The 15,171-nt window shown below is 47.6% G+C and overlaps 1 protein-coding gene across 1 annotated transcript; it reads right to left on the bottom strand.

Moving 5' to 3' along the window:
• Positions 1 to 7,377: 7,377 nt before the first annotated feature.
• LOC137384586 (sterile alpha motif domain-containing protein 9-like) lies at positions 7,378 to 11,550 on the bottom strand (the record flags this gene model as incomplete). Its single annotated transcript, XM_068058726.1, has 1 exon — positions 7,378 to 11,550. A coding segment is annotated over one exon (4,173 nt), but the record flags the coding sequence as incomplete, so codon positions are not given.
• Positions 11,551 to 15,171: the final 3,621 nt, after the last annotated feature.

The following is a 15,171-nucleotide window of genomic DNA, read 5'->3' as shown; positions in this document are numbered from 1 at the left end:
TTCCTTTTTAATCCAACTGCAATATACCAATGGAAAAAAAATGATTTGGGGGGCAACTATCATTTTCAATGCCTATCTTTTTCCATAAGGAGAACAGCGGATGGTTTTATCATTTGAATTCACGTTTCATTGTGGAATGTCATCCACAGTCACCATTTTTATTCTCAGTGGGTGAAAGAAGTTACACAAAGTGATCTTCCCAGCTCAGCTGCAACAAGAAAATCTATAGCATAACACGATAAAATCAAGGTGGCTGAGAGAACAACAGATGTCTGGATACCTCCATTTAACACAACTAGAATTTTGAGACATCGCAGGTCAGTGCACTTACCTTTAAACTCATGTTTGCAGGGGTTTTTGCAGTTGAAATTAGTGATATTTTATCACCAGACTCCCCTCATTATTCCATTTTAACCACAAATTTAATATAAGTAAGATCAACTATTGATATGATCAATTGTAAGTGAAGAATACGGCCACTGTTAAGATTAATACGCCAATAACTGAAAAATTAATTATTCCAAGTTCAAAATAGCCACAAAAATGTTTATTCCTTAAGTGTTACAAAGTGGAAATAGTTTACAACTAGTTTACAATACTGAAAATCATCCGCACAGATTTAAAAAATAACACATACACCAAAATGTTCAAGTTGGATTATATCATTTTGAAATCCAGAACTCTAAAAGCATTAAAAAATATTAGAACTTCACAAATTTCCTTTTGTTTTCAGTCCAATAAAGCTAATTAAACATTGCTAAAATACTTAAAAGTACAGTGACAATAAGAAATGAAAAACTGCATTAACACATTTTAAACCATAGTAATCAAGTTGGAAAATCTATTCAAAAATACACTTCCTGAAACAATATAAATTCTTATACAGGCAAGGAAAACTATGCAATGGGGTGCGTGAATGATAACTTTATGGAACGATGCCAGCAAGCCTGTGCCCTGGCTGTAATTCCTCTTTTGAAAAAGCAGTCTATTCTTTACCATAATTAATCATGGGCAATTTTATTCTTCATAGAGATTGGACAAATCAAATTGGCAATGGTAGCCTTGAGGACGAGTTCATAGAGTGTATTCGGTACAGTTTCCTACATTGTGAAACCAACCAGGGAACAAGCTATTTTAAACCTGGTAATGTGTAATGAGACAGGATTAATTAATGAACTCATAGTAAAGGATCCTCTGGGGAAGAGCGATCATAACATGATAGAATTTCACATTCAGTTTGAAGGTGAGAAACTTGGGTCTGAAACTAGCGTCTTAAATTTAAATAAAGGCAATTACACAGGTTTGAAAACAAAATTGGCTACAGTGAACTGGGAAGGTAGTTTAAAAGGTAATACAGTATAGAAGCAGTGGCAGACATTTAAGTAGATATTTCATAATTCTCAACAAATGACTCCCTGAGAAGGATAAACCATCCGTGGCTAACGAAGAAAGTTAAGGATGGTATCAAATTGAAAGAAAATGCATACAATGCTGCAAAGATCATTTGTAGGCTAGAAGATTGGGAACATTTAGAAACCAGCAAAGGATGATTAAAAAAAGAGGGAAAAATTGGAATATGAGAGTAAGCTAGTTTGAAATATAAAAACATACAGTAAGGTTTTCTATAAGTGCATAAAAAGGGAGAGTAGCTAAAGTAAACATTGGTCCCTTAGAGGATGAGACCGGGGAACTAATAATGGGAAACAAGAAAGTACCAGGAAAACTACTGGAACTAAAGGCTGACAAGTCCCCTGGACCTGATGACCTGCATCCTAGGGTCTTAAAAGAAGTGGCTGCAAAGCTGATGGATGCATTGGTTGTAATCTTCCAAAATTCCCTAGATTCTGGAAAAGTCCAAACAGATTGGAAAACCTCAAATGTAACATCCCTATTCAAGAAAGGAAGGAGCCAGAAAGCAGGAAACCAAAGGCCAGTTAGCGGAAAATCTGTCATTGCGAAAATGCTGGAACCCATTATTCAGGAAGTAGCAGTGGAACATTTAGAAAATCATAATGCAATCAAGCAGAGTCAACATGGTTTTATGAGAGGGAAATTGTGTTTGACACATTTATTAGAGTTCTTTATAGTTGTAACATGCAAAGTGGACAAAGGGGAACCAATAAATGTAGTGTATTTGGATCTCCAAAAGGCATTCAAAAGGTGCCACATAAAAGGTTACAACACAAGATAAGAGCTTATGCTGTTTTAGGTAATATAGAGGAGTGACTAACTAACAAGAAACAGAGAGTTGGGATAAATTTTCAGGTTGGCAAACAGTAACTACTGGGTTGCCATAGGGATCAGTGCTAGTGCCTCAACTATTTACAGTCTATATTAATGACTTGGATGAAGGGACAGAGTGTATTTTAGCTAAATTGGCTGACGATGCAAAGATAGGTGAGAAAGCAAATTGTGAGGAGTGAACAAAGAGTCTGCAAAGGTGTAGATATAGGTTACGTGAGCGGCCAAAAATTTGGCAGATGGCATATAATGTGGGAAAATGTGAGGTAGAAAGAATAGAAAAGAAGAATATTTAAATGGAGAGAGACTACAGAATGCTGTGATACAGAGGGATCTGGGTGTCCTCGTACATGAATCACAAAATGTCAGCATGCAGGTACTTCTGATACGTAATTTGTTTCTACTTCTGCGAAGGCAGACACAGCGGGCTGAATTTTTAGAGCTCTCGATGTCGGGACTGGTGGCAGGGGGGAGGCAGGGGGGGGGGAGGAGGGAGGGGGGGCAGGGGGGGGGAGGGAGGGGGGAGGGGGGGAAGGAGGGGGGGAGGAGGGGGGGGAGGAGGGGGGAGGAGGGGGAGGGAGGAGGAGGAGGGGGAGGAGGGAGGAGGGGGGAGGAAGGGGAGGGGGGGGAAGTGGGGGGAGGAGGGGGGGAGGAGGAGGAGGAGGGGGAGGGGGGAGGAGGAGAGGGGGGAGGAGGAGAGGGGGAGGAGGGGGGGAGGAGGGAGGAGGGGGGAGGAGGGGGAGAGGAAGGGGAGAGGGGGGGAGGAGGGGGGAGGAGGGAGGAGGGGGAGGGAGGAGGAGGAGGGGGAGGAGGGGGAGGAGGGGGAGGAGGGAGGAGGGGGAGGAGGGGGAGGGGGGGGAAGTGGGAGGAGGGGGGGAGGAGGAGGAGGGGGGAGGGGGGAGGAGGAGTAGGAGGGAGGGGGGAGGAGGAGAGGGGGAGAGGGGGGAGGAGGAGAGGGGGAGAGGGGGAGGAGGAGAGGGGGAGGAGGGGGGGAGGAGGGGGAAGGAGGGGGGAGGAGGGGCAGAGGAGGGGGGGAGGAAGGGAAGAGGGGGGAGGAGGGAGGAGGGGGGAGGAGGAGGAGGAGGGGGAGGGAGGAGGAGGAGGGGGGAGGAGGGGGAGGGGGGGGAAGTGGGAGGAGGCGGGGAGGAGGAGGAGGGGGGAGGGGGGAGGAGGAGAGGGGGAGGGGGGAGGAGGAGAAGGGGAGGAGGGGGGAGGAGGGGGGAGGAGGGGGGAGGAGGGAGGGGGAGGAGGGGGAGTAGGGGGAGAAGGAGGAGGGAAGAGGGGGGAGGGGGGAGGAGGAGGGGGGAGGAGGGAGGAGGAGGAGGAGGGGTGAGGAGGAGGAGGAGGAGGAGGGGGGGAGGAGGAGGGGGGAGGAGGAGGCGGGGGGAGGAGGAGGGAGGAGGAGGAGGGGGGAGGAGGGGGAGGAGGGAGGAGGAGGAGGGGGGAGGAGGGGGGGAGGAGGAGGAGGGGGGAGGAGGGGGGGAGGAGGAGGGGGAAGAGGGGGGAGGGGGGAGGAGGAGGAGGGGGAGGAGGAGGAGGGAGGAGGGGGGAGGAGGGAGGAGGAGGGAGGAGGAGGAGGGGGGAGGAGGAGGGAGGAGGAGGGAGGAGGAGGAGGGAGGAGGAGGGAGGAGGAGAAGGGGGGAGGAGGAGGAGGGGGGAGGAGGGGAGGAGGGGAGGAGGGGGAGGAGGGAGGAGGAGGAGGGGGGAGGTGGGAGGAGGAGGAGGGGGGAGGAGGGAGGAGGAGGAGGAGGGAGGAGGGGGAGGAGGAGGAAGGAGGGGGAGGAGGGAGGAGGGGGGAGGAGGGGGGAGGAGGGGGGAGGAGGGAGGAGGGGGAGGGGGAGGAGGGAGGAGGAGGGGGGAGGAGGAAGGAGGAGGAGGAGGGTGGAGGGGGAGGAAGGAGGAGGAGGAGGGGGAGGAGGGAGGAGGAGGGGGAGGAGGAAGGAGGAGGAGGAGGGTGGAGGGGGAGGAGGGAGGAGGAGGAGGGGGGAGGAGGGGGGAGGAGGGAGGGGGAGGAGGGAGGAGGGGGGAGGAGGGGAGGAGGGAGGAGGAGGCGGGGGGAGGAGGGAGGAGGAGGAGGGGGAGGAGGGAGGAGGAGGAGGGGGAGGAGGGAGGAGGAGGGGGGAGGAGGAGGAGGAGGAGGAGGGTGGAGGGGAGGAGGGAGGAGGAGGAGGGGGGAGGAGGGGGGAGGAGGGAGGGGGAGGAGGGAGGAGGGGGGAGGAGGGGAGGAGGAGGGGGGAGGAGGGGGGAGGAGGAGGAAGGAGGAGGAGGGGGGAGGAGGAGGAGGAGGGGGGGAGGAGGGAGGAGGGGGAAGAGGGAGGAGGAGGAGGAGGAGGGGGAGGAGGAGGGGGAGGAGGAGGAGGGGGGAGGAGGGGTGGAGGAGGGGAGGAGGGGGGAGGGGGGAGGAGGAGGAGGGGGGAGAGGGGGGAGGGGGAGGGGGGAGGAGGAGGAGGAGGGAGGAGGGGGGAGGAGGGAGGAGGGAGGAGGAGGAGGGGGAGGAGGGAGGAGGAGGAGGAGGGAGGAGGAGGAGGGGGGAGGAGGGAGGAGGAGGAGGAGGGGGGAGGAGGAGGGAGGAGGAGGGGGGAGGAGGGAGGAGGAGGAGGGAGGAGGGGAGGAGGAGGAGGGGGGAGGAGGAGGAGGGGGAGGAGGGAGAGGAGGGGAGGAGGAGGGGAGGAGGGAGGAGGAGGGAGGAGGGGGGAGGAGGGGGGAGGAGGGGGGAGGAGGAGGAGGGGGTGGAGGGAGGAGGAGGAGGGGGGAGGAGGGGGGAGGAGTGGGGGAGGAGGGGGGAGGAGGGGAGGAGGGGGAGGGGGAGGAGGGAGGAGGAGGAGGAGGGAGGAGGGGGAGGAGGGAGGAGGAGGAGGGAGGAGGAGGTGGAGGGAGGAGGGGGTGGAGGGAGGAGGAGGAGGGGGGAGGAGGGGGGAGGAGGGAGAGGAGGGAGGAGGAGGAGGAGGGAGGAGGAGGAGGAGGAGGGGAGGAGGGAGGAGGAGGAGGGGGAGGAGGGAGGAGGAGGGGGGAGGAGGGGGATTTGTTTCTCTGTGCGGGAGGTGGGGAATGGGGTGACATCGCTGCAGATTGGTGGGGGGGTGATGGGAAGAGGTAAAGGACAAAGGTGCGGAACTTTAGTAGTGGGAGAGGTCAAATGCTTAATAAACAAATTCTGAGGTGTGGTGGGGGTAAAGGGCAGGAATGTTTTGAAATACCATTTGGGGGGAGTGGGAAAATGAATTTAACGGTAACTTAATTCATTTTTCTGGTCTTCGAACTGAACTGGCCCTTTAATTTTTAAATCTTCCTTGAGTGCAGTAAGCCCTTTGAAAATGGCGCTAACACCTGCCCATTGGTGCCGGACGCCATTACCGGCGACGGATCGTCCACCCCCTCCACGTCATCGCAGGGGGCAGGTGCCGCGGCCATGCAAATGAGCTGGATTTGAAATCGCGTCGGCTCTGTGACGTGGCGCCCGTGCACACGGGCTGCATTTTTTTTTTAATCCACCACCAGCTTCGGCTGCGGACTCTGAAAATGCAGCCCGATGTGTTGAGTAAAGCTTGTACATGGTCTCTTGAACCGAATGGCCTTTTTCAGGTTATGTGCATTGTTAGACATGGAAGTTACAACCTGGAAACAGACTATTTGGCCCGAACCCTGTGACAGCATTTACCCTTCATGTCAGCAAATTATACCAATCACATTTACCCACCTGTTTCCATAAACCTTCAACCTCTAATCTAATCCTGACATACAGCAGTATTTTATGTAGGCACCGGGGTCTCGGCCCTGGCTGAAGAATGGACAAGAGCCCCGTATTGCCTCCTGTTGCATTACATGCCAATTAGACAGAGTCGAAGAGACTTAGTAGTTGGCAGGAAAAAAGACAGAGGCGCAAGGGGAGAGCCAACTGTGTAACAGCCCCGACAAACAAATTTCTCTGCAGCACCTGTGGAAGAGCCTGTCACTCCAGAATTGGCCTTTATAGCCACTCCAGGCGCTGCTTCACAAACCACTGACCACCTCCAGGCGCGTATCCATTGTCTCTCGAGATAAGGAGGCCCAAAAGAAAAGAAAAGAAAGAAGACACTTACGCGGACAGTGCTGGGCCTTCCCCGGGATTAAAGATCCCAGCGATGGAAGTCCCGCCTGCTGAGAGCTGTCGGCCAATCAAAGGCCGGCAGCTCTTTTACTGAGAAGCGCCACTACGGAGGCGGTGGCTGCTGACGGTTCTGCATCCACCCAAAGCCAAGGATCATCGAGGGACCCAGCCCACAGGTGAGTCATGGCGTGAGAGGTTTCTCAGGGTGGGGGTTGCTGGGGAGGATGTCATCGGGGGTTCAGCAGCAAGGTGGGGGGTGGGGGTGGGTTTGGCTTTCAGCAGTCCCCCCCCTTTCCCAATGCCAGTTCCCTCGATCAGGCACTAAATGCCTATGAACGAGGGTGATCCCACAGAAGCTGGCAAGCAATCTGTATGTGTTTGCTGGTTGTGCTTCCCATGTGGCAACAGTCCTGCTGCTGGGTTAATACCGGCGTTGGCGGAAAGAGTCCCTTAATTGGGCATTAGTTCCCCACTTAAGGGCCTCATTTGGCAGCAGGGCGGGATGGCCATCCAAGGGCCTTCCCACCACGGACTTAATTGGGGTGAAGGCAGGAAGTTGGCGGGGTCCCCACCCGCCACCATCTCACCCGATTAAATGCTCTCCCCACCTCCAAACCCGCTGCAGGGGAAAGCATAAAATTCCCCCATAGATTCTGCCTTAGCCACTAAATCTGGAAGTGAATTCCACAGCCTTATAATTTTTTGGGTAAAGAAATTTCTTTTTCTCTCTATTCTAAATCTCTTATCTTCAATCTCTTATCTGTGGCCGCCTTGTTCTAGACCACATGATTACTGGAAGCAGTCCGCTTCTATCTACCCAATCCCATCTTTAATTATTTTAAACAGTTCCATCACATATGCTCCACAATCTGCATTGTTTTAATGAAAAAGTCTAAATGTACTACTGTAACGCCAGCTGTCCATTACTGTATTGATAAATGATATTTGCCTGTACAGCCTGAGTACAGTTAATCCAATAATAAGACAGAACTTAATTACTACTGCCCACTGGTTACAAATCTGTTCTCTCCTGAGCACCATCCTCGGTCTCAATCCTCATTCTGAATTTTATAAGCTACACAGCCTCGCATGGTAAATCCTAAATGAAATGAAACCCTTCTGCTCCCAGGTGGTACAGAACATTTGGATGCACGATGGATAGGAACCTTACTTTCTCTGCAGTGCCCTTGGACATAAAGCTTGTTGCCTTCAGTCCAACCCTCGATGCGCTGTAGCTCTTCCCATGGGTAATTAGCTTCATCACGATATGTGTTGAGGATAAACTGCTGGAAGCCACTTCCAGATCCAAGGAAAAAATGAGGGTATGTAGGTTTTTTCTTTCTCCACAGATGCTGTCTGAACTGCTGAGTATTTCCAGCATTTTCTGTTTTTGTTTTAGGCTTTTTCCTCATCTGGTCATCCTTTGTTTTGGTCTTGTACAGGCTGTTCATGGTGTTTAATGCATTAATTAAACACCTATTGTTTTCCTCGCCTGAATCATTGTCAGCCTCAGCTTCTGGCCAGTATAATAGCACCTGTATGAAGTACAGGAAAGGGGACTGTCCTGGATCACTCATTTCACACAGGAGATCACTAAGCTCACAAAGCTTCTTTTTAAAAATCGTGGCTTCCAGGGAGCTGTGGGAGTTGATCGCTAGGGCAAACTGCGAGAAAATGTAGTTTTTTAGATCATTTTCATCAGAAAATCCTTGTTCATTAGTGCACAATTGTATTATTTTTTCTAAACTTGTAGGAGCTAATTGAAACATTTTAGTGAATCTTCCACCACCTAAGTGATTAATTTTGTGACATTTTAATACAGGCATCAGATGTTCCATATTCTCTTGTCTCAGCATCTGGTTACCGGAATCATTGAAGAAACAGAAGAAATATGAAAATTGTTTGTCACTTTTGGTTAATTCCTCAAAAGGTTTCTCCTCAGTGTGTTTGTCAGGCTGGAAGTAGGCCATGTGTTCGTAAATTGATTCCATTGCTTTGCAAGTGTTGTTGTGCAGTCCCTTTAGTTTTATATGAAAGCTTTTCCAGGCAGTGTCTATTTGTTCTGGGATCCAATCTATCAGTAAATACTTTACCAGGTTTATGTGACAGCCATCCTTATATTTAAATATGTCAAGTTGAGACATTAACTGCACAACATAACATGCAACCTCCACTTCACCAAAATAGCCAGCATTATTCCAGTCAGACTCAGACTTGGATTCTTCTTGGGAACCCTGGAAAGCTTCAATTGCCTTTAATGCCAGCTCAATTAATTTTCCCAGTCTCTGTGGTGAAGATTGTTGTTCATTTTGCATTGTCTGATTGTCTGAGCAAAACCACTTCTTATACATTTGACCTTCTGTGTGCAAAATGTAAGAATTGAATGGTTCCAATGATCGAGCTTTTTTTACCCAAGCCTCAGCTTTTTCAAACTCTCCCCCATTGTATAAGAATCGAGCAAATTGCTGAGTCACAAAAGCATCCTTATCAAAACATTTACAGGCTTTTTCCAGAACATCTACAGCTTTAGTTCTCGTCTCATGTTTAGATATTTGTGTAATAAGGGAAGAAAAAGGATGTTTGACTTTATCTGTGTTGTCCTTCCTTTGAACAAACAGTTGCCGAATGAATTTCACTACTTGAGTAGTGGAACGGTGTTTGAAAAATAAATTTTCCTCCAGAAGGTGGGTAACAGCCTGACTTTGAAGGAACTTATGACTTAGTATTTCTTCTGCAACTTTACGATGTATTACTCGGATGCATAGGAATTCTGCTGTAGGTTCATACAATTGAGAGAGCAGGCAGCCTGCAGCTTCTCTTAAGGTGCTTTCAAAAGTAAGGGGCTGTGAGGATCCACTGTGAACACAGCGATTTAAGAATGCCTCACACTGAGATCCTGTAATGTATGAACCTTCTACATAATGATTTAGCAATGCAATGCATACAATTAGATCAAGAACACCAGGTGTCTGATTAATACTTTCCAGCAGTTCGTTCACGGATTTTGTAAGATAGTCCTGATTATATTCTTTGGTCATTAGAACGAATGTAAGGATAGAATTTTCTTTGTACTGGGCTTTAAGGTCATCCAGTTTCCTACTGAACAACATTTTTTCATTCTCTGATAAGTTGTAGTTAACATGTACAATGTCAGATGCACTGGCAAATGTTTTTGATACTGTAGACCTCTTGCAGTACAGTAGAATGAAGTTTGGTTTTGAAGGGCAATCAGCTACTGCTCGTCCCAGATGGATTTTCAATTCCTCAATGTATTCCTCATTACAATCTTCAACAAGCAGGAGCACTGGTAAACTTTTGCCATTCTCTTCATTCTCCTGTAATTTAACTGCCTGTTCACAGATAGATCTTACAGGGTATGATGTGTTGACTGTTGCACATCTAAGTCTTTTCCTGAAGTTCCACAGGATGTGACGAGCCACAGTACTTCCTCCACTGCCAGGCTGGTGACTTATAGTCACAGTGATCACTGGTTCCTCTGAATCTGCTCTTTCTAGCACTAGATTCAGATGGTTATTCACTGTTTTGTATGCATCTCTTTTTATAATTTCTCCACAATGTCTATTTTCAGCGAACCAGAAATTCATCCAGCTGACTTTGCCACCTTTGTAAAAATGCATTTCCTTGTCTCTGATTTCTTCCTGCCACTCTTCATCCTTTGCATCAACATCTATACAGCTGTACTCATCTGATCTCAGTACTGCAATAAAAGGTAGCAGATTTTCATATTTCGTGTCATCATATAGCAACTGCTTGACACTTAGCCCTGAAGATTGTATGGTCTGAATCATGTTATCTAAATGGCTAAGCTTTGTTCCTACAATACTAAGGTTGTTTAGAGTCTCTCTGTTACATGAATTCTGCAAAAGACTTGCCCAGATATTGTAATTTTCTCTGCCTTCCATAATGCATTTTATGTTATTTTGGCCATTCATTCCAGCATAAAACTCATGAAATGCCTGTGCTACTACCTGATTTGCTGGTGACAGCATAAGAAAAAGTACTTCAAACGTCCCTGGGGGAAGGATTGCATTGCAGATTTGTGATATCATTTTTACCAGATGTTCCCTTCTGGTTTTCATCCAGGTTTTTGCATCATAAGGTTCTTGCTCACCACTGTGGTTTTGTCCATTACAAAATATCCAGCTAGTTCGTTGAAAGGAATCCTTCAGTACATCATCAGCCAATGAACCACTTTCAGTGATGCATTCTTCTAAGAAATAAGGACTGGCTTTGGAATACAAACTGTATAAACCTTGCATCTTAGAATTGGGGTCAAAATCTAAAACACAGAAAAACCTCATTCCTAACAAAAAGCTGAGATTCTCTAAATCTTCCTTTTTGCAACTGTTGGTGACTAGAATATACTTCACTTCACTGTTCATATGTTTCTTTATACTTGTGAACAGCTCAGATAGTTTCCGATACACATCATCTCTGGAAAGCTCTTCATTGCGCTCTGCCTTTTCTCTTTCAAAATCTCTGTCACGTACATATTCCGGCATTTTTTGAATTGCTATTGAACAAACTTGAATTGAAGAAGTAGCTCCTTCTCTTTTGTAGATTGAGGGGCGAAGATATCCTACAGTCCCACTTGCAGAGTTGTTGTAGTAAGGACGTTTCACTATATAGAAAGTCTCTTTCACCACTGATAATGATGGAACAATGTCAACTTCAATAACAAACCGTTGCTGTCCAGTACCATCACCAACCACTTCAACAAATCTTGGTGGACGAATCGAATGTTCAGCGTCGGCATGATACTTTGCTGAAAAGCACTGTTTGATATACTTGTCTCGTGCCTTAACAAAAAGCTCTTTATTCGGGACAGGAACACCCACTATCTCACCATGTACATACTCTCCACCATCCTCAATTCCAAAATGAATCGTCCCATTGGTTCTACAGTTCATACAGGCAGCAGCAAACCTAATAACCTCCTTTGCAAATTTTATTTCCTGCTCAAATGCATCTCTCTGGGCAGCATTTTGAAAAGATTTAAACTCATGACATGGAATAATTAAATTTTTGCTACCCGTTTCTGGTGGAAGTACATTGCCTTTTACATACTTAAAATCTGCATCTTCTTTGTCGAAAGGATGGGGATTACACTGAATGTAACCAGTCGGCTTCTCCTCCTGGACGGTGGAAGCTGTTTCTGCCCCATTCAAATAAGCTTCTTTTTCTGGGCCTTTCTCTGAAAAATAAAATATTTATGTCTTAAAAAATCAAATAAACAAATTGCTCAACCAAAGTAAGTTTGCACTGTTAATGTAACAATTGCAAAAGAAAAGCCAAGCTTACCTGCTAATCCTCGTGCTGAATCTGAGATTTCAGTTTATACAATATGTGAAATATTACAACAACAACTTTTATCATTATAGCACCTTTAACATAATAAAATCTGCCAAGGCTCTTCACAGAAGCATTATAAAGCAAAATATGACATGAGCAACATAGGGAGATACTAGGTCAGATGACCAAAGAGGTCAAAGAGGTGGGTTTTAAGGAGCGTCTTAAAGAAGGAAAGTGAGGTGCAGAGGTGGAGAGGTTCAGGGAGGGAATTCCAAAGTTTAGGCAACTGAAGGCACGGACACCAAAGGTGGAGCAATTAAAATCGGGGATTCTCAAAAAGTCAGAATTAGATGAGTGCAGATATCTCGGAGTGTTGCAGTTCTGGAGGACATTACAGAGATAGGGAAGGGCGAGGCCATGGAGAGATTTGAAAACATGGATGAGAATTTTAAAATCAAGACAATGCTTGATTGGGAGCCAGTGCAATTCAGCGAGCACAATGGGTGATGGGTGAACGGGACTTGGTGTGAGTTAAGACACAGGCAGCAGAGTTTTGGATGATCTGAAGTTTACAGAATGTGGGAGAGCAGCCAGGAGTATGTTGGAATAGTCAAGTCTAGAGGTACTGAAAGCAGAGAGAGGAATGGAGTCAGTAGCTAAGGAATGGAGTTCGGAACGGGGACTGAAAACAATAGCTTCAGTCTTCCCAATATTTAATTGGAGCATATTTCTGCTCATCCTGTACCAGATGTTGGATAAACAGTCTGATAATTTAGCAACACCAGAAGCATTAAGAGAGGTGATTCTGAGGTAGAGCTGGGTGTCATCAGCCTACATGTGAAAATTAATGTTGTGCTTTTGGATGATGTCACCGAGCATGTAGATGAGAAATAGAAGAATGCCAAGGATGGATCCTTAGGAGACACCATAGGTAACTGTGTGGGAATAGGAAGAAAAGCCATTGCAATTGATTCTCTGGCTATGAATAGATAGGTAAGAATGGAACCAGCTGAGAGCGGTCCCAACTAGCTGTCGACAGTGGAGAGGCATTTGAGGAGGATGGTGTGGTCAGCCATGTCAAAGAGCACAGTCAGGAAGAACGAGGAGAGGTAATTCACATAGAATGTCATTTGTGATTTTGTTAAGAGCTGTTTCAGTGTTGTGGTAGGGGTGGAAACCTGATTGGATGGAGGTTGTGGCTTCCGCCCCCATGAGGCAGGATGTCCCGCCTCCAAGAGCAGCTGGCGAATCAGACGGCATGCAGCCCTTCAGTCTCAGCAGCACCACCAGGAGCAGTGGTCACTGCTGGGACTGCAACTGGCTGCAGACCCAGCCAGTTATGGATGCCCAGTGTTCAGATTAAAAAATGGGCTGGCTCAGGTCCCAGTGATGGGGGGTGGGGTGGGTGGGGCAATGATCAGGAGACTGGGGGAGGGGGAGGTGGGGAACAGCCCTTTATGCTGGGAGGGCCTTCCATAAGACACAGGGTGCATGAACAGAAGGAACCCCCCCACCAGGCTCACAGTCTGGCCACCAGAATATACACATCATAGGGCTGAATGTCACAGACCTCCCCCTCACCGACATTGTGAGTCATGCTGGGGGTGGGCCAGTAAATGCCTCCAGGAGAGGGCTGCCTCGCACCCCGATGCCGGGAAGGCCCGGCCCGGTATTGCCGGAAGAGGCGAGGCCTTGTGGCGGCCATCCTGCTACACGTCAATCGGACTGCCATATAAATATTTAAATTAATTAAAATTAATGAGAACTACATTCCCGCCGTCTGTCCCAGTGCAATCCTTGTACCGCTGGTCAGCACTCCTGCACCTTTGGATCCCTGTCCAGGGAACCGAGGTGGAATACTGGTGAGGAGGGGGAGGGGGTTAGTTTCTCAGTGCATTGGGGGTGGGGGAACAGGGGTCAAAGTAATATCATTGATATAGGGGATGGTGGGAAGGGTTATAGTTTATGTACTTTGCTGGGGGTGCGGGGGGAGGTCAGGTGGACAAGTTAAGTGTTTTGGGGGGAGAGGGCAAGCAATTAATTTAATTGTTATGGGGGGGTGGGAAAGGGGCAGAATAAATGTATTACATTTTTTGAATTAAATGTTTCTTTAAATATTTAAATTGAACGGTTCGGCTCGAAGCCTTTTAAAGAAGATGTCAGTGCCTGCGCACAGGCAGCTGATACCATTGCTGGGGACGGCTAGCCCACCCCCTCCATGTCATTTGTGGGGAGGGTGCGGTCTGCCCCAGCTATTTAAAATGAGCCGCCGCGCTTAGGATCGCGGTGGCTCCACGAAATCGGTTTTCGCCCGCCGCTGATTTTGGCAGCAGGAGTATAAATTTCAGGTCATGGTGTGAGCTCCCCGCCACTGGTAAAATACCAGCGGTGGCAGGGACCCTTAAGTGGCCATTAATTAGCCAAGGGCAGGCGGGCCACCCGACACCTACCCCGTTGTTGGTAAAACATCAAAAGCAGCAGGTAGGCAACAGGCACAGCACCCCCCACTATCCCACTCAATTTTCTACACCCCACCGGCCAGCCCGCTCTGGGGATGGGTGTAAAATAATGCGGGGTAAATATTTAATACTATGCAAATTGGAATGGCTGTTGTACATATTGCCTCCTTATGGGCCAGTTAGTGAAATTTTTCCTGCACCCTTGAGTTTGAATTATTTTTGTGCCATAACTAGCCAAAAGTGCAAGCGTATAATGGCGAGACAAGGCCACTGCGACATCCAGGATCTTTGTGAACTGTGGGATCAAGAATACACTTCCTGAACAAATAAGATTAAAGGACTGATAAGGAAACAGGAACAGCAGAGAAGGAGGATGAATTAGAATCAAATCAGCTATAGAAAGAGCAATAAAGAGAGGGAAAGAAAATTAAGACAGGAAGAGAAAAAAGAGAAAGGCATAGTTAGAAGAAAATTTAAATTTAAATTTTTTGAACCTCCTACTACAATTTACTATCGAACACTTTAAATTGTTCCCTTTCTGAATCAGAATTGCATTAACAATCGTCACATTACTAAAAGGGAATTTACAAAACTTATTCTTCTGTTGTATGTTCAATGGGCAATGAATGTGCAAGTCAACCAATTTCTTAAAAATAATGGGCGAGGTGCTGTTTGTATGAAGCAAACAGTCGAGCAATATAAACCGACCAACAAGTTCTAAAGATTTGTTCACAGCATATTTCTTAATCCCCTGGATCTGATGGCCAATTTGCATGTTAACAATGTCATTATTACAGCATTATTTTTCCAGCAAGACCTAGTTATTTATTTCCAGTTTCCTCCCTTCCACAGGCTCTAACTTTTGATGGAATTTAGTTGTATAGGTGTAGGCAGACTCCAGTACATTATCCAGCGATCTTTATGTGTGACCCAAGATGGGCATCACAAGTCCTGTCCTTACTCAAAGTCCTCAGAAGTGTACTTTTCATCAAGGGCACTGGATGGTAGGCTGGAGCAGAAACATTGGCCCCCAACTGCAATCCTGGTTGAGATCAGTTATCCGATCACAAA

The sequence above is a fragment of the Heterodontus francisci genome, chromosome 26, assembly GCF_036365525.1.
Source record: "Heterodontus francisci isolate sHetFra1 chromosome 26, sHetFra1.hap1, whole genome shotgun sequence".
In the NCBI taxonomy this organism is placed as follows: Eukaryota; Metazoa; Chordata; class Chondrichthyes; order Heterodontiformes; family Heterodontidae; genus Heterodontus; species Heterodontus francisci.
The sequence above is the reverse complement of the archived record's forward strand: the minus strand, read 5'-3'. Positions and strand labels throughout refer to the sequence as shown.